The 25,709-nt window shown below is 34.9% G+C and overlaps 2 protein-coding genes across 5 annotated transcripts in view; both read right to left on the reverse strand.

Annotated features, from left to right (window-relative positions):
• LOC116406270 (protein ENHANCED DOWNY MILDEW 2-like) overlaps positions 1–25,709 on the reverse strand; it is an 88,725-nt gene that overhangs the window by 20,661 nt on the left and 42,355 nt on the right. The window contains exons 3-6 of the mRNA XM_031889981.1: positions 7,012–7,527; positions 6,785–6,938; positions 4,684–4,779; positions 4,503–4,601 (exon numbers count right to left, since the gene is read on the reverse strand). Coding sequence (XP_031745841.1) covers positions 4,503–4,601; positions 4,684–4,779; positions 6,785–6,938; positions 7,012–7,424 — 762 coding nt within the window. The 5' untranslated portion in view covers positions 7,425–7,527. The remainder of the gene's footprint in view (positions 1–4,502; positions 4,602–4,683; positions 4,780–6,784; positions 6,939–7,011; positions 7,528–25,709) is intronic.
• Positions 14,297–25,709, reverse strand: part of LOC116406269 (protein ENHANCED DOWNY MILDEW 2-like) — a 50,614-nt gene continuing 39,201 nt past the window's right edge. Inside the window, exons 9-10 of one of the 4 annotated variants that reach the window (XM_031889977.1) lie at positions 19,027–19,068; positions 14,297–14,587 (exon numbers count right to left, since the gene is read on the reverse strand). In XM_031889977.1, the coding sequence (XP_031745837.1) occupies positions 19,054–19,068 (15 nt within the window). In that variant the 3' untranslated portion in view covers positions 14,297–14,587; positions 19,027–19,053. Of the gene's footprint in view, positions 14,588–18,777; positions 19,069–19,203; positions 19,368–25,709 lie in introns of those variants that run through there. The other 3 variants (XM_031889975.1, XM_031889976.1, XM_031889979.1) reach the window with 3 other exon arrangements.

Below are 25,709 nucleotides of genomic sequence, written 5' to 3' on the forward strand. Positions count from 1 at the left end.
TCCAGCCCATTTTTTTCCTTTTCAATCTCACCTTTCTCCTTCATTTTCACATCCACTTTCCTCTCTAAATCTTCAATTACCCTGCCTGATTCCTCCAACAACTTCTTAATCAATTCATTGTCTTTCGTCAGATTCACATTCAAAATCTCACATTCCTTTTTTTCACTCAACAACTTCTTCCATTTCGTACATGCTTTTCAAAGGATTATTAGTTTTTATCCTTTTACTTTCATTTAACATATTGATTGCTCAGAATGGTGAAAAGAACAAATATGGATGAACGAACTTGAAATGTTTTCTATCTATTGCATCTTTTGGCTCTATTGTCATTTCCTCTAATTTGGTTGCTAAGAGAATGGAAGGTGGATCCTCTCTTTCATTTTCGAGAACTAAGTTTCCACCTACAATTCCAATGAAACTCGAGAGGAATGAGATGAAATATAGCAGAGGATTGAGATAACTACAATCAAGTTTTGACCAAAAGTCTATATTTCATGCTAAGCATAGTGGGCTATTTTTTTAGATGTCGAATTCTGAGTATCTCTCCTTTGTTGATTTGACATCTTGCATTAAATTTCATACTCTACTGTGACACTTTGTTGTGTCACAGATTCATTTGGTTCTAGTATGTTTTGGTCTAAGTTAGCTATCAATTTGCTGATTTGACGGCTACGAACTACATATGTCGTTTTGTGTTTTCATAGCGTGGTATACCCATTGAGTGACTATTGGTTTTGTCTCTTGACTTATTTATTGTGTGCAAGTTTTGGACATCTTCTTCTTCTTATACTTCTCGACCACAACTTCCTTCAATAACCCATCAAACTCAACCTTCATCCCATCCCTCTCACAACACACTCCCCTCCAATCCTCCATTTATAACAGCTTCATCCCATCCATAGATAGCTTCTGTTTTTTTATCTTTTTATAACAGCTTCTGTTTTAAATAGCTTCTGTTTTTTTTTTTTTTTATAACTTAGATCATAGATGGCTGATAAAAGTTCAAGAAAAAATCCGGCATGGAAATATGGTCAATTGCAAAATGACCAAGATAAAAATACGTTTGTCTGTGGATTTTGTTCGAAAGTAACAAAAGGAGGGGTATATAGAATGAAACAACACCTCGCTGGTGGTTACAGAAATGTCACCGCCTGTACAAAATGTTCGGATCACGTGAAGGAAGAAATTAAAGAGTACATGTCCAAAAAAAAAGAGATTAAAGAACAAAGAAATCTGATTGTGGACATTGATGTAGAAGATTACGGTATCGAGGATGAAGATGAAGGGAGTGTTAGTGTAAACAACATAACAACACCAAGGGGCCCGAGCTTGAAGAAGCCAAGGCAAAAGGGTCCAATGGATGCATTTTTTACTCCTAACCCAGAAACTGTGGTTCAAAATAGAAAGGACAAAGGAAAACAAACTTCATTGAATGGGGCATACAAGAAGGAAATGAGAGAGCACACCATCCAAAGAATTGCTCGATGGTTTTATGATGCAGGAGTGCCTCTGAATGCCTGCACATATGATAGTTTTGCCCCTATGATTGAGTCAATTGGGCAATTCGGTCCTAGATTGAAACCACCATCTTATCATGAGTTAAGAGTTCCATGTTTGAAAAAGGAATTAGAAGCAACAAATGAGTTGATGAGTAACCATATGGCAGAGTGGGCCAAGGTTGGATGCACTGTTATGGCTGATGTTGATGCACTGTTATGGCTGATGGATGGACCGATAGAAGAAATAGGACATTAATTAACTTTTTAGTTAACAGTCCTAAAGGCACCATGTTTATTGAGTCCATCGATGCTTCATCTTATGTGAAAGATGGAAAGAAGATGTTCGAGTTATTTGATAATTTTGTAGACCGAATTGGAGAAGCGAATGTTGGACAAGTAGTTACCGATAGTGCCTCAGCAAATGTGATGGCAGGTAAGAATGTAGACTACTTACAAGTTATAACTTTAATTTGTTAGATTTAGTTGAGTTCTACGTTAAATGTGTACTTATTTTCTTTGTTAATAGGGAGATTGTTAGAAGCAAAGCGACCACAGTTAATATGGTCTCCGTGTACCGCTCATTGCTTAGATTTGATGTTGGAGGATGTATACAAGATCTCGAATATTCGAAAAGCATTGAAAAGAGGCATGGAGATTAGCAATTTCATATATGTTCATCCTGGATTGTTAAACATGATGCGATGTTTTACTAACCAAAAGGACTTAGTTAGACTAGCTAAGACTCGTTTTGCTACTGCCTGCATTACATTATCGAGTATACATCGTCAAAAGAATAATCTGAGGAAGATGTTTACTTCAGATGAATGGAAGAATAGCAAATGGAGTAAGGAGCAACAAGCGAAACGAGTAGTTCAGACTATTTTGTTGGCTAGTTTTTGGACTACAATTGTTTTCACTCTTAAAGTATCTGGCCCACTAGTCCGAGTTCTTAGATTGGTTGATGGCGAGAAGAAGCCACCTAGGATATATTTATGAGGCCATGGATAGAGCTAAGGAAGCTATTGCTAAATCCTTTAATAATAATGAAGAAAAATACAAGGACATTTTCACCATAATTGATAAAAGATGGGAGCTTCAGTTGCATCGTCCCCTGCATGCAGCGGGGTATTATTTAAACCTGTCATTCTATTATCTGAATCCTAATATCCAGAAGGATGATGAAATAGTTAATGGACTCTACTCATGCATAACAAAAATGGTTGCTTCATTGGAAGTACAAGACAAAATACTTGCAGAACTAAGCAAGTATAAGAGAGCTGAAGCATTATTCGGACAACCTTTAGCAATCAGACAAAGGGACAAAATATCTCCAGGTAAATTTCAACTAAACGATTACTCAACGATACTAGCAACAAGTTCTTCTATTAATATATATTTTTTTGTTTGTGCCTATAGTGGAATGGTGGGATAATTTTGGACAATCAACTCCAAGCTTGCAAAAGTTTGATGTGAGAATTTTAGGTCTTACTTGTAGCGCTTCTGGATGCGAGCGTAATTGGAGTGTGTTTGAACAAGTTACCTTTTCTCTCCTTAAGTACATTGAGAATGAGAATCAAAATTTGTTGATTCACTGATAATGAAACTTTCTAATTTTTCAGCTTCATAGCAAGAAACGAAATAGGCTTGCTCAAAGTCGTTTGAATGATCTAGTGTTCATCAAATACAACACAGCATTAAAACGTCGATACAACCTACAAGATATTGTCGATCCCATCTCCTTAAAAGATATTGATGATAGTAACGAATGGTTGATTGGAAGATTGGATGACGATTCTGAGGAGGATGATGAGTTGGTATTTGACGATGATTCTTTAACGTGGGGTGATGTTTCTAGAGCTGTCGGAGCAAAAGAACCATCATTCTATTCTAGAGCTAGTACCTCTAGAGCAAAGACTAATGTTTCATGTTCATCCTCGTCTACCACGCAACGCAAACAAGTAAATTTAGATGACTTCGATTTGGAAGAAGAAGATACTGATGGCAATAAGTCTAACGAAGGAGTGAATGAAGACGAGGATCAATTTAGTGATGATGAGTTTGATCTTTAGGGATGAACTTTTATTTTGATTGTTGACTTGTTGTTGAATACTGGGTAGTTTTCTGTTGTGTTTTGTTGTTTAGGCTACTTATATTGGGTACTATATTTTATACATTGTTGCTCTGCTACGAGTGTGTATATATATATTTTCTTTTCTTTTTATATATAGTGCGTCTTATCAAAAAAAGCTCACGCCTTTTTTTGCGCCTTGTGCCTAGGCTCCAGAGGACCAATGCGCCTTAGTGCGCCTTGAGCCTTTAAAAACACTGAACTTGACACTTCATGTCTATTAGTGCATTACATTTAGCATCTTTATGTTAAATCTGCATATATTTGATATTCTCTTAATTAAAATAATGTATCTTCAACGTATCCATATCCTAGTTTTTCAAAAATTGGCATATCATTTGTATCCTATTGAATTATCCTATATTTGTATTTGTGTTCATATTTCCTACATTTTTTGTTGGAAGAGGAAGAAAAAGGGAGCTGGTGGGCTTTTCCTTTAATAGCAACAACGGTGAGCGGCACAACAATGATGGAGAGGGGTTGAAGGAGGAGAGGAGAGAGAGAATTCAATAAAATTAAAATTAGTATTTTATTCAACTTATTTATATTAATTAATAATATTTTTATTCATAGTAATTACCACATGTAGATCCTGTTAATAAAGGGAGCAAAATCAAGCATTTTTCAAATGTAGGAGACTCGATTGTTCAATTTTCAAACTTAGACAACAATTCAAAACAAACCTCAAGGATCAAAAGTGTAATTTTCACTTTGATATCTTGTTCAAATTGGATTTATGACCCATTTTATTCCCGCAAAGACACCTTCCTCTCTCTCATTCGTGTTTCTCTCTAAGAAAAACATACCCGCAAAAACAGTGTATATTGAAAGTAAAAAAAATCAAAAACATCCAGTAAACATTATTAATCCCATACCTCAGCACCAGAAGACTGATCAGATGAACCTAAATTCCCGCAAGCATAGCACTGGTGCTGTTTGTACTCGCAATTCTTGCAAATAAAGGTTTCAATTGCCTGCCAGCAAGCCCATAGATATTGAAGAAAATTAACAAAGGGAGTTTGCAAGCATAGAAAACATACATGAATATTATCATACATCTACTTCTTCTTTAGAGAGACCGAGCGAGAAACAATCACCATCCTCTTCAGTTGCATGAAAGGACCTCATGCACCTCCCATCACAGCTATAAGAAAATCAAAATAGCTTATTAGGCTTAGCTTGATGCTTCTACTTGGGAGAAAATTTCCAATGACTTCTGTAATTATTCATTAGATCATATTATTTTGAACTAGAAACACTTTTGTGTGTGATTTCCTGGTCGAGCTGTCATTTCTATGTCATTCTGAGAAGAAGGCTAAAAGGGAAGGAAATTCCATCGAACTATGATTTTAAGAAACAAACAATTTTGCAAAGCCAGTAACCAACCTCGATAATTTAAAGTAGGGGAAAAAAACAATATGTGTATTGTGAAAAAAAGGCAGAAGGTATATTAAAAAATAACAGGAGAACAGGTATTGGCAGTTGAGATATGAAATATTACTCTCTCCACAAGAAAAAAAAACCTTATCATTTAGTTAAAATCGGACACAAGATCCATAAAATGAATTATCAAATATCAATGGATCACTTTAAACAAAACAGAAAGGAATGCACTACAGAAATGAATACTTCAACATTTCATCAAAAATAATGAAATATACAAAAAGGAAACCCTAAAACCAAAGAAGATACTGAAAACTATAGAGAGAGAATAGGTACAAAAAATTTAGAAAGAACACTCCAAGATGATGCTACAAAACTATGTACCACCATGTATTTTCTTGGCCTTTTCTCTAACAGGATACAATAGAAAGGACCCATTAACGAAGGCATTTACAACATATAAGCAGCAGTGATGTGGGGGAAGGTTGGGGATCCAAAAGCCAAACCCTCCAAATGGAGTTTTCAAATAGGTCATCTATTTAGCAAAATCTGGTTCTTTAGCACAATGTTAATTGAAGATACCCAAAATTTAAAAGAATTCCTACTTAAAGGTTTTATTCTTATCTCCTGCCCATTATAAGCTTAAATATTTCTTTCCAAACATAACTCCATACAAATTGCAAAATGAAGCACATCCGTAGATAATCTTCCCTATCCTTTGACTATAAGCCTAAAAGATTGGAAATCCAATGTTGACAACAAAGAGCAATCCTTCAATCATCTCTTACACCCCTTACTTTTGTGGCCCTGGTAGAACATTGTTTCTCCTTACACAGTTACAGCCAGTTGGATAACTTTTTTGTAACCTCCTTCAGCATCGGGCTTGCTTTCCTCCCCCCTCTTCTACAATATTATCATCTATGAAAGTGTTTCTAATTCAAACAAAATGACAAAGTATACCACTGAAATAACTATCATTTGAACAGTAACTATACTTTTTCCAAAATTATTCAAATTATAATAAATGCATGTTCCACATGCAAAATTTCCTTGTTACTATCTCTTGAATTAACAAGTGGCAAAGACTCGTATTCTGTAGAATTAATTCAATTCAATAGCCCAGCGACTAAGTTGTGCAAAACCAGATCTCTTCTTTGTTGACATTTTTTTAAGTACCTCAACTAGTTAAACATTGTACCCTCTACCACTATTTTCAAGATTTTAAGGTCATCTAAAGTCCCAAACGTAACAGAATCTTCATTAGAGTTTTTGGAGTCTTTGTACTCTTTTATGCCATGAAATCAACACTTGTGAGATGATATGAAATATATATCCTACTTGGCTACTGCACTCTGTGCTTGCAAGCTGACCGCAAGGAGATTAACCGTGTGTACTTTCACAATCATTACCCACAGAAAATCAGGGCCTTGCATTCCACCAACTGATCAGGACAGCTCCCTCTAAAATTGAGGACTTGGATCTCAGATTGTATGGGAATTATCTTTATAGAAAATGAAAAGCCTACGGGGATAAATATGGTTCCAGAAGTCCTGTAGGAACTTTCTGAAAAGAGGGTATAAAAAATATTTTGAGGATGGAAGTCAACATAACCTAGAACTGTGGAATGGTTGAGTCAAAAATTTTATTTATCTTGCACTAATTGAAACTCCATTGCCTGTGGGCGTGGCTTTGAGACTTAGGAATGTATCACGAACTCCTTCCTCCCTCCCCCCTGCCCTTTTGTTTCTTCTTCACATCCATATAAAAAACTTTATTCAACAAAACAAATGAACATAATCTTTTCATTGTCTGCACAAGAATGAAAGAGAACCTGGGACTTGGCCAATATATCATCCCTTTTAACTGCTTCTCCGATTAATGACATGTGATCCACCAAATCATTCTGGGAAGGCCTCACTTCATACAAGCTGCAAAAATGAATGGCTTAAAAACAACAAATACAAAAGCATCAAAGTAAAAGATGAAATGAATTCATGTTACCTAAAGGTTTTAGCTAATAGATCCCACAAAGATTTGCTAGATGTATCTGGATTCCTCTTCAAAGCATGAAGGCAGTGCACTGTGATCAAGATGGTTCTAATGGTATCCTCAAAGCTCTTTCTAGGCTTCTGAAGTGTAATCCACACATTCTCTTTGGAAAGCACCGATATCTCTGGCTTTGAACCAGAAATATTAAATCTCCATGCGGTAACCTGTTTATAAACCTTTTGAAGTCCATTATCAACTGTACCATGGAGGAAAACAGGTTCTTGACTGCCCTCCAGTCTCTCCCCTTCATCCCATTTAATCGGCAAAATAGAGAATGAAATAGGTTCTTCCTTGTGATCCACAAAGTGATAATTTGAGACAGGTGGTACTGGTAAGGTCTCAGCCTCATCATCTGAAGACGCCATTACTCTATTGTAGTTCCAGTCCTGCTACTTAACAACTAAATTCAATGAGTGGAATAACAAAATAAAAAATGACTAAAAATCCGACCTACAATGAAAGAGAATACTTCACTTTCCCTTAAGACTAGAACAAACACCCGTTCTTGAAACAGGAATAGGATTGATCATAGTGACATATCCATACGAAGTACTCCCTAAAATGCAAATACAAAAAGGGTAATTGAGAGGGACGAAGAAGGTACCTGAATGGCCTTCGGTTGAGAGCCAATCCCTACAAGAAGCTATTCAAACTCGGGAAATGGCAATACCGAACAATTTCAACAATGTTAGCAGCGAAGATAGCAAAGGAAGAATGGGAACAGATTGTAAACAAGAATCGGATACCAGCAGCCCTACGGAAGAAAGTCAGGCAGAAGTTGGGGAGGTGAAAATTAGTTCGCGACGGAACCGGCGAAGAAGAGAGCAATATTCTTTGGGGAAAAGAAGTTACAAAAAAATTGTGAAAACTGAAAGCCACAGAATCGGTAAATTATAAAAAAGATACGAAGAGGATGTTTTGGAGGCAAGAGGGAGGGGATGTTCGGGGTAAGAGGTAGAATAGAGATACTACGGGGTCGTTTTGGACTAAAATTATGGCCCTTATTTGTAAACATTATTTCAATAAAAGCAGTTACTCTAAACACTTGAGTAAAATAAACTAGAATAATCATCACGGTTGGGTTGGATTAAATTAGAGAAAAAAAATACTGATCTGGTTCACCCAACCCTATTATGCATATAATATATTTAATTAAATGTAAGAAGGGGTAGGATTCAAAAACAAAACTTTGTAACTCACGTTCTACTATTAAAATTACCATTTTATTCATCATTTTCTTCCCAACACTTGAAGTTGCATCATTTCTTTCATCTTTATTATTTCTTCTCTATTTGTGTTCTTTATGTACTCTTTGCTCTAAAAGACCATATTCAATTTTCTTTAACATCTCAAGTTATTGGTATTCAAAATTTTAGGGACATACATTAGACAGGTTGATATAATGACCCCTCATGGACACCCATTATGTCCATTTTTTCTAAGCTTTTCTCTTTGTTTATGTTGTCCTTTTTAAGCTTAAGGCAGTCTTTGTGCTAGGGTTGCTGCATATATCTTGATTTCTCTTTACCATTTGGGCTAAGAAGAGTCGATATTCAAAGGATTCATTCCTATGTGCGTGTGGTGTTGTTCGTGTGAATGCTTGGCTAAAGATTAATTTGAAACCAATCTAATAACATTGCTTTAGGAGATCCTAAAGTTGGCTCTATCGAGAAGGGATATCTCATCAACTTAGGGGGAGTCTAAGTTTATTCGTGAAGGGAGTTCACAAGTAAAGAGGAATGATTAATCAAGAATTTCTATTATTTAGGGGAGTTTGAGTAGTTATTCACTAATAGTAGCATACTTAAGGGGAGCCTAAGTATTAAAAAGAATGTTTCCCAAGTGTCCAGTGAATTAGTTCTACGATTGTCTTTGTGAGCGGAAGAGTGTTTATATAAATACAACTTTATAATTGCTTGACTTATTGATTTCCGTGGATTAACTTTCCTGGACACAATTCTCGTGTGTTTTTTCGTTTACTTCTTGTTGTTTTGTTATTATCTCTCATATTGGTTATTGTTTGACAATATATTTCGTAGTAAAGAACAGTCATTACTGTTTTTTCATGTTTATAAGTTTATGTTTCTATTGTTGAGAAAAGTAAAACATGTGTAATTTTGTCTCATAATTTTTTCAATTAATTGTAAATAATTAACGTTAATGAAATATAAAATAAAGAAGTAAACACATTCTTTAAAGGAATCTAAAGAGTTGGAATGTAAAAGAATTTCTCATTTCGTATTCTCAAAAAGTTTAACAATTTTGTTTTAATAATAATCAGCTTATCTTTCCATTTAAAAAAAATATGAAAAGTTTAGTATTTCAAAACACAAAAGGAAAGAAAAGCACAGTCCAAAGCGGATTAAGGGAGAATATTACTAGGCTACTTCGTCACGGAACAAATTTGGTTAATTTATATATATAAAACAACAATTAAAAGTATTTATCGTCCATATAAAAATAAAATAATGGTATCCTCAAAGCAATAGTCGCTGAAAAATGGTCGACGATTTCAGAGGTTGACCAGCAGCGATTACGGGAAAAATGGTACAAGGAAGTTACTGCCTGATAAAAAAAAATAGTTGCCATAAAAAAGTTCATCAGAAGTTGATCGACGATGGTTGTTAGAAAAAGATTGTCGGGTTCGATCAACAATGGTTGTCAAAAAAACAGTAGATGAAAGTTGACCGTCGAAGGTTGCTAAAAAATAGTAGCCAGAAAAGCAGTAACCACAGGTTCGCCGACGACTATTAATGGTGGTCAATAATTTTCTTGTGACTATTGCCATAAAACAAGCATTCAAAGTTTGATCAACTACAATTGTCAAAAAGTAGTCATCGGAGGTTGGTCGGAAGCGATTAATGGTGGTCAACTTACTCTAACTCGATAACACTTATACTCAAATGAACTCCCTTTTTTCAACAATGCTCTTTTTCAATAGGACTTACCTTTTGGATCTAGGTCTTATATACATACGTACATATATATATATATATTTTTATTTATTTATTTATTTATATTATTAGTTTAGTAAATGGAAAAGAAGTAGCTCACTTCACATCACTCTCCTTATCTCTCTGACTCACTCTCTCCCTCTCGTTTGGATCTCTCATCTCTAGTGTTCACAATCTCCAACGTTCGCCATCTTCTTCTCAACTCGACAACCCAACCCAACTTAATCCATAATTTAAGGGTTTGATTGGGTTGGTTAAAAATACTATTTGGGTTATTCATATTGTCAATCCAACCAACCTAAAAATATGGGTTGGGTTAGGAATGTCCTCCAACCCAACTCAATCCGTTTACAGTCCTCCACTCTTTCATGTAGTTGTTATGATATAATGTACACCCTTTCTAACTTTTCTTTCATCCAATTCGTAAAAATGGTAAATATGATGAAGATTTGGTAAATTGTGAAGCCTTAAATTTGTGACACTTTCAAGTAATATGTCAATATGTCTTTTTTGATTTCAAATTGAATCATTCGTGAAATCTCCAATCTTATAATGAAGTTCGAATTCACTTTCTATTTCTTTGTCTTCTATGTAGTGACCAATTGAATAGTTTTTTTTTTTCTATTGATAAAATCATTGTAATATCGTGTCAATTACAATAAAAAACAATAAAAACAATAAAAAAAAAACAAATTATTTAAACTTCATAAAAACAAACTATTAAAAGACAAAAATAAAATCAATTACAGTTTCTTTTCTATGAAATACAAAAATTTTGTATGAAAATGTAAATATTTTATTGAGGGTAAATTGTTTACTCTTTTTGAAAATTCTCCATTTTCTATATGTGTGTGTATATATTTATAAAGGGGCTGTGGGAGAAACATCATCTGCCCCTTTTAGTGAATGATTATAGGGATATTTTACCTAATTTCACCTTTAAAAAAAATAAAATCTCACCTACTTTTCAAAGTAAAATTTCTTTTTTAAAAAATAGATTTTATCCTTAAAATCTAAAATTCACCCTAAAAGAAGGAAGAAAAAATCTTCCATATTTTTGTGCATATACACGTTTAAAGTTGATTTTTTTTTAAAAAAAAATGAAATCTCTCCTATTTTGTGGATACAACTATAAAAAGAATCCGGTGATCTCTAAAGTTTTATTTATCATTAATCAAAAACTAAAATTTTATTAAAAAATAGTATTCACTTAAAAAATTAAAATTATGAGTAGTTTAAAATTTGGTTTATTTTTAATACATGATTTAAGACCCAAATTTAACCGTAAAAATAATTGACTAAGTGTCAAAGGTTTAAGGACAAAGCGTTTAGAGGTTATAGGGTGATGTGTAGGCAGCCAAAAGAAGGAAATATAACCTCTAAAGTGGTTATTTAGGCGTTTGGACAAGGTAGGTAGCTAAGCTTGAGTGTGTGTTTGGCTAGGGGGACAAGGCTTGTCCGTAGAGGTTATTGGGTGGTGAAGAGTGTCCCTAGGCGATCAAGAGCAAAAGAGGTTAGCAAGGCTATGCGAGAAAGATTTTTAGGGCGAGGAAAGCTTGTCATTTAGAGGTTATTAAGCGTTAAGATGCTAGGCGAGAAAGCTAGACAACATGATGTTGGGCGAGTAGACTTGCACGCGAGGAAGGAGTGCTTGCGGCCATGTTTGAAGTTAGTTAGGTGTTTATCTTGATGTTCCACACTTACGTGTTTTGGTTAGACAAGATAATGAAGAGGTGGAGTCCATGGGTACTTTACAAGTGTTCTCTACATACTTAAGTTAAATTTCGGCAAGTAGGTCGTGTCAATAAAGGCTCATGTAAGACTCAATATAAATAGGAAACTTTAGAATGACATTTCTCCTATCATACTTGTGCGTTTTGGTTGAAATTACTCTCAATAGTTCACAAATTGACTCTAGTTTCTAGAGTAGGGCTACCGGATAAATTTGAGTAAAGGAGGTCTGAGTTTGAGTCGACGAAAGGGAGAATTATCAGCTTTCAGAGGAATCTGACACTAGAAGAAATTTACCATTTAATGTCGGTTTTAAACCGACATTAATGACCTTTGGTGTCGTTCGGAACCGACATCTATGCTAGCCTTATTAAAGGCCTTTAATGTCGTTTTTACTTTGATATCGATTTAAAAACGACATCAAAGACATCATTAATGTCGGTTTAAAAGCGACATTAATGACCATTGATGTCAGTTTTAAACTGACAATTTTTATGGTGTTATTGTTGACCTTTAGTGTCGGTTTGCCTTTTATGTCGTTTTTAAACTGACATTAAAATCTTGTTTTTGGATCTATTTTTACAAAATTTATTTTTATTTAATTGTTGCATTGTTGTCTATTTTTTATAAACTGACATTAGATACGTGTAAATAAATATTTTTTTGCTCACTCCAACAAATCAATAAAATTAATATTATTTTAGAAACTAGAATATTTTTCTTTTACATTTGTATACAGAAAATGAAATCTTAATATTGCGTTTGTATATACATTCTACAATAATACATGAAACTAGATCCTAATACAAGACTTAAATAAGAAATCTTAAACGCCTTCACAATCTTCAACTTTCAACGATCGCTTCCATCTACACAATCGCTTAGCTTAGCTTGGCTGGCTATCTAAGACCAAAATATACTTTACAACCTGAGGAAGATTAAATCTAGAATCTGCAAAATTAGTACATATTATTTAAAATCAAACTAAACAGACTGCAATCTAAATGTGGAAAATTAAAAATTACTACAAAGTTTTCGTAAAGTAAATAATGTAGCAACAACAAAGAAGACGATTGAAATGACAACCCAAAAGTACTGCAGAAAATAAAGAAGAAAATTAGCTTTTATCAAACAACTCGTTAACCTGATTTGGTTCTTCAAAGATCAACAACAAAAAGAGGAATACAACTAAAGAATAATTATACTATCCTCGACTCTGACTTCAAAGCAAATTTTAAATGTTCAATTTAGCAATGTTAGTCTACAGGCTTCTTACTCTTAATTGTATAAATTTACCCATCAATAAAAACATTGTTTTTATAGAGAAAGTTGAATAATGGAGATGATAAATAATCTTACAAACTCCTATTGGATCGTTTTTCCTTTCAAATGAAAATAGTTAATGAATTTCATATATCGAAGGTGAAAATCCCAAATAGTAAAAGAACATGGAATATAAGGAAGTCCATACTCCACTAGCTAGGTATTGATCAAAGATAAATATATGGAAAAATAGATGCAACCTACAAATATATCAAAACAGACTAATACTCAAACTAAACAAAAAAAACAAAAACATTACTACTAAAATTAACTAAAAGATAAAATAAAACACAATTGAAAACAATTAATTACCAAGACTAATCTCAATCGAAAACCAAAACGCATCACATTCTAAAGATATTTTGCTTCACATAACACTCCAAATAGCTATACCAAAAAAAAAAAAAACATAAATATCTACAAAATAAATTTGATCCTAGCATAAAAAGCATCATATGCATCAATTTACAAGTAATAGGATGTGCGAGTTAGAAATTAATATATGATGAGCATTGACAGATAGCATGTGAAATGAAGTGCTACATCTTTATTAAAAGGAACAAGATTTCAATAATTAATATATGATGAGCATTGACAGATAGCATGTGAAGTGAAGTGCTACATCTTTATTAAAAGGAACAAGATTTCAATAAAATCGAATCTTTAATGCATCACCATTCTCATAAAATGCTAAACAAATCTTCATAATCGCTTAGCTTGGCTGGCTATGTAAGACCAAAATATACTTTACAACATGAGGAAGATTAAATCCATAATCTACAAAATTATGTTGACAGAGGCCAACATTTGCTCCATCCACAATAGCATCACAATGATTATGTACTTCTATGAGTGCAACACGCCCGTGGCCATATTTTATAACGTTATATATGCAAAAGAAATATATGTATATATATAACGAAAATTTTATGAACCTACGCATGCACACATTTAATAATAATTACTTACTCTGCATTTTTCATTTTGGCAAATCCACCAACAAGAATGGTGTAAGTTACCAAGCTCATTTCTATGCCTCCTTCTCTTCTTTCATTTTCTAACAAAAGATGGTATGAATAATGTTGCACATCATTAAAGCTTACTATTATCGCAAAACGACACACTTGAAAAATATTTAGATTGAATTAATATAGTAAATATACTTTTGCAACGACATATCTACCATCAAAATATATATTTCAAGCATAAAATACTTAATTGGCCTTCTATACAAATCAATCAAACTTTAACCATATTCAAAACTAGAATGGTGACCTTTATGTCAATAAATGAAGCAAAAATATTAAGCTAACGTTGAGATCAAATTAACATATGACGAAAGAAAGGGAGAAAATAGGAGTAGTTATTACTTTGTGTAGACATGAGACCATGGTTCTATTTCCCTAGCTCGCATATTTTCAAAGATTTCACGTGCACCGTTCATATCACCTCTCCTTGTGTAGTAATTCACCATCAAACCATACTCTTTCCTAGAAGGATTAATGATAATAGATTTCATCCTAAAAAAAAAAAAGATCAAACCAATTAATATGAAAATGCTCAAATTTAGGCTTTTCACTTTTTATGTATAAAATTCAGCAAAAGGTGAATGTGAGATGTCTCAAAGCTTGCTTACATTCATGCTCATGAACAGATCATTGTTGGTGCAAGTTTGAATGAATGAACTCGAACACGCACGATCAAAGCAATACAATTGAGATTCTTACCTTGTCTGTATGATGTTGCACAGTTATATTACATTGTCCAGTAGATACGTCCCAAATTTTGATTTGCTTATCAAGAATTTGAAATAAAATAACTCCAAGATGCAAGTGGGTCAACAGTTTTAAGTGAAATGATTAAAATGGGAAATTGAATGAGCCTTAATAAGAAAACTAGCAGCTTACAATTCTACACAATAACAAAGACTATATTCAAACTTCTTAAAGAAACCACAGTGCTTCTAAGTCCACAAAGGAAGATGTAGTTATCAATTTACTAAAAATACAATATCTGGTCTTGTATTATTAACAAGATACATAAGTGTAACAATTGCACTAAGATATGGTACTTATAGGTCAAGAAGTTCTTCATTATCAACTCGGGGTTGAAATATATATTGCTTTACATCTAGTAAACGAACTTGCATTGGAATGTTCAATGGATGTGCTTTATCCATATAAAGTCTTTTAAAAAATTTCCAATATAAGTTGATTGATAAACAAATATCTCATCTGCCAAATGCTCAAATTGCAAACTGAGGCAAAAATTTGTATTTCCGAGGTCTTTCATCTTGAATTCTTTCTTAAGATATTTTATTGTCTTTGAAAGCTCTTCAAGAGTTCAGACTATATTTAAATCATCAACATATAGAGTTATAATAGCAAATCTTGGCTATGATTTATTTATAAAAATGCATGGACATATTTGAATATTTTGATATCCTTCCTTCAACAAATATTCACTCAGATGATTATATACCACATTAGTATTGATTGTTTTAATCCATATAATGATCTCTGTAACTTTATTGAATATAGTTCTCGAAAACTTGATTTATATATTTCAAGTATCTTAAATCCTTCTAGAACTTTTATTTAAATATCATTATCAAGAGATCCATATAAATATGTTATGACTACATCCATAAGATGCATGTCCAAATTTTTATACACAACCAAGCCAATAAAAAATCTTAATGTGATTTCATCCACCATCAGAGAATATGTCTCCTCATGGTCAATACCAGGTCTTTGTGAAAAACCTTGTGCAACTAATCTTCCTTCATCTCTTGTAATCTCATTATCTTCATTTCTTTTTCTCACAAATATCCATTTATATTCCACAGGTTTGACACCTTTTGCTGTTTGGACTACTGATTCAAAAACTTGACATTTTGAAAGTGAATTTAATTTTGCCTCAATTGATTCTTTCCACAAAGACCAATCTTTTCTCTGTCGACATTCTTCAACGAATTTTGGTTATGGATCTTCATTTTTTAATATAGTATCAAGTGCAAACTATTATCAACAACTGCATTAATTATATTCCATCTCTTTCCTGTCTTAGTTGTTTTATCTTCTTCGATATTTTGTGTCATAGGATTTCTTCTGGAACATCCATATCCTTAATCGAGTTATTGACTCAATTTCTATTTCAAGGATTTTTATCTTTAATGACAAGTTGTTATGTTGGGATATCAATTTTTTATGAGACATTTGCAACTCTGATATGTGTTTTAGTTACTTTCTTTGCATCTACAAATGCATCTAGTAACTGATTTGCTATATATATTTTGCAAATGAATTATTTTATGAACTTCAAGTTCACATTGATCTGTACGAGGATCCAAATGAGACAATAATGATACATTTCATGTAATTTCTTTTTCCAATTTTTTTAATTTCTCCTTATAACGTTGAAAAATTTGTCTAATTAAAATGATAATCAATAAATCATGTAGACCCGTAAGAGGTTCAAGATTTCAAGATATTTAATAATTTATGGAGAATCGAATCCAACATATATTTCTAGCCTTCTTTGAGGATCCATCTTAGTACGTTGTAATAGAGCAATTGGAACATATATGACACATCCAAAAATTCTCAAATCCCTAGAAGAAATTTTGCCTTTAATGTCAGTTGTCAACTGACGTCTTTGCAAGCATTATAAAAGGCCTTTAATGTCGATTTGACTTTAATGTTGGTTTAGAAACGACATTAAAGGCCTCTTTAATGTCGGTTTAAAACCGACATCAAAGGCCTTTAATGTCAATTTAAAATCAATATCTTTGATGGTTTTATTGAAGGTCTTGAATGTCCTTGGCCTTTGATTTTGATTTTAAACCGACATTAAAGAGGCCTTTGATGTCATTTCTAAACTGACATTAAAGACACCTTTAATGTCATTTTTAAAACGACATCAAAACCTTGTTTCTGGCCCATTTTTAAATTTATTTTTATTATATTGTTGCATTATTGTCCATTTTTTATGACATCAAAACCGATATTATGTCTCGAATTATGAGAGGAAATGTTCATCATCGTATATTGTGAAAAATGTAAAAAAAATTGTTGGCACGCTTGCTAGCTATAGAATGCTAGAGCTACTACTCCATGGCAAACCTTATACACATCAAATACACTTTTCCACACTTCTTCCATATAGAATTAAACAAATACATATAATCCAACACCTATATATATTCACATATCAAATAAATGCATGTTGTCCTCTATGACAAACCAATAGGATTCCTATTTCACCCGCAATGAATAAGATCCAACACATAATATACCAACACACTTTTTCACACTTCCATAAAGTACTACAACAAATACACATCATCCAACACACACACACACACACACACACACACACACACACACACATATATATATATTCACATATCAAATAAACACACTATATCCGATGACTATAAGTGAAAACTCAAAATCTAAAAATAATAACATCACGAAAGAGGCGTACATTTGCATAAGAGATTCTTTCCTAAACAAGGAACAATCATTTCTACATTTATGTATCTTCTCGTACTTCATTCCAAGAGTACACAAAATCTTTTTGCTTCATAAGTAGAAGTAGGGATTTCATTAGGAGTAGGTAAGATGTCACCAATTAATTTTAACAACTCCGTGATACTCTTTTCACTCCATCCAAATTTAACTTTCAAATTATATAATTTTATCAATGTAGATATTTTGGTAAAAATTTTACAATTAGGATATAATGGTTTCTTGGCATCATCTAGTAGTTTCTCAAAATTTTCTAACTTGGTCATTAAAATAATTGTGTGCACCCTCAAACATCCCAATTATGTCATCAACATCATCCACGTTAATTTCTTCTCTTGCACTACTAAAGACACTTTCATTGTTTCTCTTCATTGGTAGTGATTCACCATGAAAAATTCATACTTGATAACTCTTATCGATGCCGTTAAAAAATAATAAGTGATCTCTAATTGTATTCACATGTAAAGTTTTGCATTTACGCACTTTAAACGAGAACAAGTCATGATGTTCGATGTCTTCGAATGTTTCAACCCATTTTTAATAAACATCTCAACCCCAACAACATAATCAGTTAACATTCTATTATTTTTCATCCATGGCTTATCCATATTATATAAGGATGCAATTTAATCTACAAAAAAATGTCAAAAAAACAATAAGGAATATTTAAGTAATCTTACACTTGTGAACTCAACTATAATCAACAATAATACCTAAAAAGTTGAAGACTAAATATAATTAATGTAAATTTCTATATACACCCAACAACCAAACAATTAGAATAAAGCAAGACTATCAAATAAGCACATATGAAAAAGAAATTAAATTCTTATCCACATTCCAAAAACGTACTAACAAGTTCTATATAAACCCAAACAACCAAAAAGTTCTATATACACTCAAACAACTACAAAACTCGTAATCGTATCACTCAATCAACTAACAAGCAAATCTCAAATTAAAACCATCGACGAAGACCAAACACAAACTTCTAACCATCATTATGACATTATAATTCCAAATGAATGGAAGTAATTAGTTTGATTTTCTTTTACTAACAATTTGAGGTGTGTTAAAAAGCCCTCCGACACGCTTAAATACTGACAACATATACCAAGTACCAAATATATCTACAAAAGACCGATGAGCAACTTAAAAAAAAAGAAGAGAAACTTCAATTAAATACAAAAAGTGCATGTGCACTCGTGTGCATGAGTATATTATCATCGCACAATCAATTAAAATATACATGCATGCATGCTCCAAGATTTTGTAATATTGAAGCACAAACCAATTCAATAATTACAAATCGAAAGCATCCATTCATTCTTTGGATACACAAGCGTAAAAAAAACTTTTCAAAATCTTAAAGATAATACAAATAAATAAAAATACGGATTTAATTTTCAAGGAGTATGAATCATTACCTCTCCTTACCCTTCTTTAAGAATCACTTAAGCAACTTCTTCCTAGCAATTGGAAGATATGTTAGAAAACAATACAAATTAGCATAGAACATCACAGTAAACAAAAGCGTTCAGAGTAACGTACACAAAAGTATAAGAGTTTATCTTTTTTAAAGCTACAAACTAATGGGTTCACCAGATATCTCATCAAATAGGTTCACCGGTGACTGCTGAAACGTGTGGGTTGTGACTGCTGAATCAGAATCAGTCCGATTTTAGGTGGGTATCTAACCGAATGGGTTCAGAGTTGGAGATTTGTGGGTGGTGAATGCTGAATCTGGCTATCTCACAAACACGATTCACTGGAGAGAAAAATATTTTGATGGTGGTCGTGAGAGCTGGGCACAAACGTAGATGAAGGTGGATGAAGGAAATGATTGATTTCAATATAACACCCCAAAACTAGTAAGTTAACTTTAATGTGTGTTATATTGAAATTTTTTAGGTGTTATGTGTGAAATTATTTGATTTGTGGAAGTTAAGTACGTTGGAGTGATATGTGGTTAATTCTGAAATTTGAAATCCTATTGTTAAAGTGGTGATTTTTGGATTGATTGGTTGGTAAATTAAATTTGTAAAGTTTGAAGTATTATGAGTAATTATTGTTTATCAGTATAAGCAAAGTTATAGAGGAATAAGAATAATTATATTATGGGATAATATAATTATTCATAATATAATTATTATGGAAAAGAGAGAAGTTATTGATGATATATTGAGTCGGTAATGAAGAAAGAGAAAAATTATTTGAAATAGAAAAAAATGAGTTCGTTGGGGAAATTAAATAATGATAATAAAGATAATGACAATAGTAATGATAATAATACTGTATTATTATTATTATTGTATATATTAAATAAGCCTCTTTCATTTTTCATGTCCATCTTCTCCACCCCTCTTTCTTCTTCACCATTCAACCCTAGAGCAGTCGCCGCCCCACTTCAGCCATCGTCGCGCACAACACTCCAGTGAGAGAGTCCTCGTCACGGTCGCATAGTCGAAGCATCACGGTCACGAAGCACAACCGTTCGTTTCTCTCCAGCCGTGTCGACTCGTGTTGCATCGGACAGTCGAACGACCCCTATCTTCCGCCGTGCGCTCCTCCTTCGCGTCGTCGATCGTAACCCTCTCTTTTGTCGAAACCATCATCGGTCGTAGCCTCCACTTGCACAGCACCGCCGGACATCATCGCGCTTGACAGTCAAGGATGCAAGCCATGACAATTTTCTTTTCGCGAGCCACACGTCCAAGCCGCGTCAGTTCAAGCCGTGTCCCTTCACCGAGCCGCGTGAGTCATCTCTTTTGATCCAAGCCGTTCCATGTAAGCGTACGCGAGCCATACACAACTGAGTCGATCCTGTGTGAGCCGTATGCGAGCCGTGAGTCTCAAGACCCGAGCCGAAGCCTTGCTAGCCGAGCCACCTTCAGTTTTAGCCGTCTGCAACATATTTAAGCCCTTGGTGAGTTTTTGCTTAGTTCTTGTTGGGTTTGGTACGCCCAAATAATTATTGTTTTGGGTCTTAAATAAGTTAGCACTGGAATGAGTTGTATTATGTTTTTTGAAGGTTAAGGTGTGGTTGAGGAATTGAATTGTGCAAATTTCAATTTAAGGTTGTATTGAGATCAACTTTAAATCTTTGGGGTAAGTTTGATTGAATTGGTTGCCTAATTAAACAGTAAAGTGATAGATTGACAAAATTATTAAGTTTAATTTTGTTCATGTTTAGGACTGAGTTTATTGTGAGGATTTGACTCTCAATCAGAGGAGTACTATTTCTTTTGTGAATCTCCAGGTAAGAGATTTTTCGTACTAAACCCTACTTGGAAGTTGCATGTATGTTATGTATTGTTTAGTAGTGTAAGTAAGAGATGTATAATATGTCTATTTGAGATGGCTGTATAAATAGTTACTTAGTAAACCATATTATGATTTAGATATAATATTCTTTGTTGAGGCATGCTATGATCAAATATGTGACTTTTGAGTTATGTGTAACTGAGCTAAGATGTTGATGCTATGATAAGCATGTATAGGCTATAGTGTTCTGTTAGTTTTGCCTGTTAGAGTCATACCATATGAGGGTCCCTCGGTTCACCACCTATGTATGCCTATGTGGCTGGTTTGAGATGTGATTCGATGGGATCACTTACAACCCGACTCTCCTATAGGGTTATTCCTTCGGGTTCACCAAGAGCCCAAATGTGTCCCTACGGGACCATTGGATAGTATGCATTCGGGAGCGCAATAGTATGCAGTACCATGTTACATGACTCTAGGTTAACAGACACATACTGAGACCAATATGGGTCTCTTACTAAGTATAAATTTATACTCACTCTTTTAAATGTTTAGTTTTCAGGTAAGGGTAGAGGCAAGGGCAAACTGGCGAATGATAAGAAGTGACCGTGGATCGCCATAGGGAACGTTCAGTTTTCTTTCACATTTATATTTCAGTAGTTATATTTTCATAGATTTATTTCAGAACTCCAGTTCAATTACTTTAAGTATATTTCCTCTATTTTTGGGCCGAAAGTAGTATTTAGATTAGTTATTTTAACTATTTATTTATTTTTATTATTTAAAGTTTTTCCTCAAATTTTAATTTATTTTCTTGTATATTAAAAAAAAATCTATATTTACTTAAATAGTAATGACCTAAACCTTCTAGAAAAGTTGGGCGTTACAGTTGGTATTAGAGTCAAAGTTTTAGATTTTGTAGACTGACTTACGATGTAAGTCTTTGATTTTATCCCTATGGTTAATACGGTCTTTCGTCACTCGCCAGGTACATTTTTATGATATAATTTAAGATTGTGAAGTGATGGCAAACGACAGCCTGCCTCACAGACCTAGACAGCTCTTGTTCAGGCATCGGCTGTAGGTGATCAGATTCCAGCTACAGGAGTTCAGGCCCCCAATTGTAGCCCAACACTTACCAAGGCATGCTTTTAGCCGAAGCCAAGACTTGAGGGACTTGAGGAAGTATAACCTTAAACTTTTGATGGATCTTTAGCAGATCCACCAAAGCACAAATGTGGTTGAGTTTGGTGGAGACCATCTTTCGTTATATGAAGTGCCCTAATGACCAGAAGATTCAGTATGCTGTGTACTTACTGATTGATAGAAGCAGAGGTTGGTGGGAGTCCACAGAAAGATGTTGAGGAGATATAAGTAAGATCACCTGGGAGCGCTCAAGGAGAACTTTTATGCCAAATTCTTCTCTGCCACAGTGAGAGAGGCCAAGTGCCAGAGTTCCTAAAACTAGAGCAAGGTAACATGACCATGGAAGAGTATGATCAGAAGTTCGATGTGTTATCCCAGTTTGCACCCGATTTAGGAGAACCGAGGTTGAGAGAGCTAAAAAGTTCGCAAAGGTCTCAAGTCAGAGATCTAGGGTTTCGTTCGCGTCCTTAGACCAACCGCCCAAGCTGATGCGCGCTGCGCATGCAGTAGACCTGAGTTTGTATGAGAGGACGATGTTGGCCAAGGCTGTAGAGAAGGGGCCAACTTCGGGACATAAACGGAAGACTGAGCAGCAGCCTATAGTAGCACCATAAAGGAAATTGAGATCAATGGTTTGTTCCAACGGCACTGACAACAAGCTACTCAGACAGGCCAAACCTTGAAGGTACTATTCATGACTCTTAATTATGGAAGACCTCACTCGGTCGTTACCTAGCAGGAAGTGGAGTATGTTACAAATGCAGACAACTTAGGCATCTAGTTGATAAGTGCCCTCAGAAGTCATTCGGAGTTGTTGCGAACCAGACTTCCCCACCCCCCAAGGGAGAGTTTTTGTCACTAATAGGCAGGAGACCGAGAGAGTTGGCACAATGGTGACAGGTACACTCCCAATCTTGGAACACCTGGCTTTAGTATTATTTGACTCGGGGTCCTCTCATTCTTTTATATCCTCTGTGTTTGTATAGCATATGAATTTAGAAGTAGAACCCCTGGGTTACCTGTTGTCTGTTTCTACTCCATCTGGAGAAATTATGTTGTCGAGAGAAAAGATAAAAGCATGTTAGATAAAAGTAGCAGAGCATGTTTTAGATGTAACTTTATTAGTATTGGACATGCAAGATTTTGATGTAATATTAGGCATGGATTGGCTATCCGCTAACCATGCAAACATAGATTGTTCCCGCAAGGAGGTAGTTTTTAACCCTCTTGAGGTAACTAGTTTTAAGTATAAGGGGGCAGGGACTGTGGTTCTACCTAAAGTTATCTCAGCCATGAAGGTTAGTAAGCTGCTCGACCAGGGTACTTGGAGTATCTTGGCTAGTGTTATGGACACTAGAGGGCCTAAAGTATCTTTATCATCTGAGCTAGTGGTAGGGAAATATCTCCATATTTTTCCAGAGGAGCTTCTAGGACTTCCGCGCAGCAGAGAGGTTGACTTCGCCATAGAGCTCGAACCAAGTACTGGTCTCATATCGAGAGCCTCATACAGAATGACGCCAGCAGAACTGAAGGAGCTGAAGGTCTAGTTGCAGGAATTGCTGGACAAGGGTTTTATTCGACCTAGTGTGTTACCTTGGAGAGCACCAATGTTGTTTGTGAAGAAGAAAGATGGGTCGATGCGTCTTTGCATTGACTATAGAGAGCTTAATAAGGTGACAATCAAGAACAAATATCCATTGCCTAGAAATGAGGAGCTATTTGATCAGCTACAGAGAGCCACGATGTTCTCTAAGATCGGTTTACGTTTGGGATATCACCAGTTGAGGATTAGGCACAATGATATCTAAGATGACCTTTCGTTCTCGTTATGGACATTATGAGTTTATTGTAATGTCCTTTGGCTTGACAAATGCTCTTGCTGCATTTATGGAATTGATGAACATGGTGTTTAAGGATTTCTTAGACATTTATGCGATAGTTTTTATTGATGACATCGTGGTTTACTCCAAGGCAGAGGTTGAGCATGAGGAGCATTTGCATAAGGTGTTCGAGACCCTTCGAGCCAATAGGTTGTATGCCAAGTTTTCCAAGTGCGAGTTCTGGATGAAGCAGGTGTCATTCCTTGGTCATGTAGTATCCAGTGAGGGACTTTCTGTGGACCCAGCAAAGATCGAAGTCGTTACCAATTGGCCTCGACCTTCTACAATTAGTGAAGTTCGAAGTTTTCTAGGTTTAGTAGGTTATTACAGGAGGTTTGTGGAAGGGTTCTCTCATATAGCTAGTCCTTTGACCCAACTAAGCAGGAAGGGGACTCCTTTTGTTTGGAGTCCAGCGTGTGAGAGCAGTTTCTAGAATCTCAAGCAAAAACTCGTTACTGCATCGGTCCTTACAGTGCCTAATGGATCTGGTAATTATGTGATATACAATGATGCCTCTAAGAAAGGATTGGGTTGCTTTTTGATGCAACAAGATATGATGGTTACTTATGCTTCTCGTCAGTTGAAAAGTCATGAGCAAAACTATCCTACACATGATTTAGAGTTGGCTGCAGTAGTTTTTTGCACTAAAGATTTGGAGGCACTATTTATACGGTGAGAAGATTCAGATCTTCACCGACCATAAGAGCTTGAAGTACTTCTTCACTCAGAAGGAGTTGAATTTGAGGCAGCGAAGATGGCTCGAGTAGGTTAAAGACTATGACTATGAGATTTTATACCACCCAGGTAAGGCGGATGTGGTAGTTGATGCTCTTAGTAGGAAGATATCACATTCTGCAGCACTCATTATTAGGCAGGTTCATTTGCATAGAGACCTTGAGAGAGCTGAGCTTGTAATTTTAGTAGGGAAGTTACCTCACAGTTAGCTCAATTGTCAGTACAGCCAACTTTGAGGCAGAGAATTATTATTGCCCAGCTCACTAACCCTTATTTGGTGGATAAGCGCCGCTTAGTAGAAGGAGGGCAAGTTGAGGAGTTCTCTATATCCACTGATGAGGGACTCGTGTTTGACAAACGATTATGTGTGCCAGCAGACAATACAGTTAAGACCGAGTTGTTGACTAGGCCTAGTTCCCCATTTTCTATGCATCCAGGCAGTACAAAGATGTACTAGGATTTGAAGCGAGTTTACTAGTGGAGAAATATGAAGAGAGAGGTGGCAGATTTTGTTAGTAAATGTCTGGTGTGCCAGAAGGTGAAGGCACCAAGACAAAAGCCAGCAGGGTTGTTACAACCCTTGGGTGTGCCAGAGTGGAAGTGGAAGAATGTATCTATGGACTTCATTTCTGGACTACCTAGGACCCTGAAGAGTTATACAGTGATATGGGTTGTTGTTGACAGACTCACGAAGTCAGCACACTTCATTCCAGGGAAGTCCACTTATACTGCCAGTAAGTGGGCACAAGTTCTGGGTTTGAGTCCCGGGCAACCCATATAATTGTATATAACTGAAGTAGTGAGGTTGCATAGGGTATCGGTATCCATTGTTTTTGATAGAGATGCCGTTTTACTTTCAAGTTCTGGAAAGGACTTCAAGCTACCATGGGCACGAGATTGGACTTCAGTACAACTTTTCATCCTCAGACTGATGGTCAGATAGAGCGTTTGAATTAGATTCTGGAGGATATGTTGCGAGCTTGTGTGTTGGAGTTCTTAGGGAGTTGGGACTCCCACTTGAACTTGATGGAGTTCGCCTATAATAGCTACCATTGGCATGGCACCGTTGAAGCTTTGTATGGTAA

The sequence above is a fragment of the Cucumis sativus genome, unplaced genomic scaffold (assembly GCF_000004075.3).
Source record: "Cucumis sativus cultivar 9930 unplaced genomic scaffold, Cucumber_9930_V3 scaffold81, whole genome shotgun sequence".
NCBI lineage: Eukaryota > Viridiplantae > Streptophyta > Magnoliopsida > Cucurbitales > Cucurbitaceae > Cucumis > Cucumis sativus.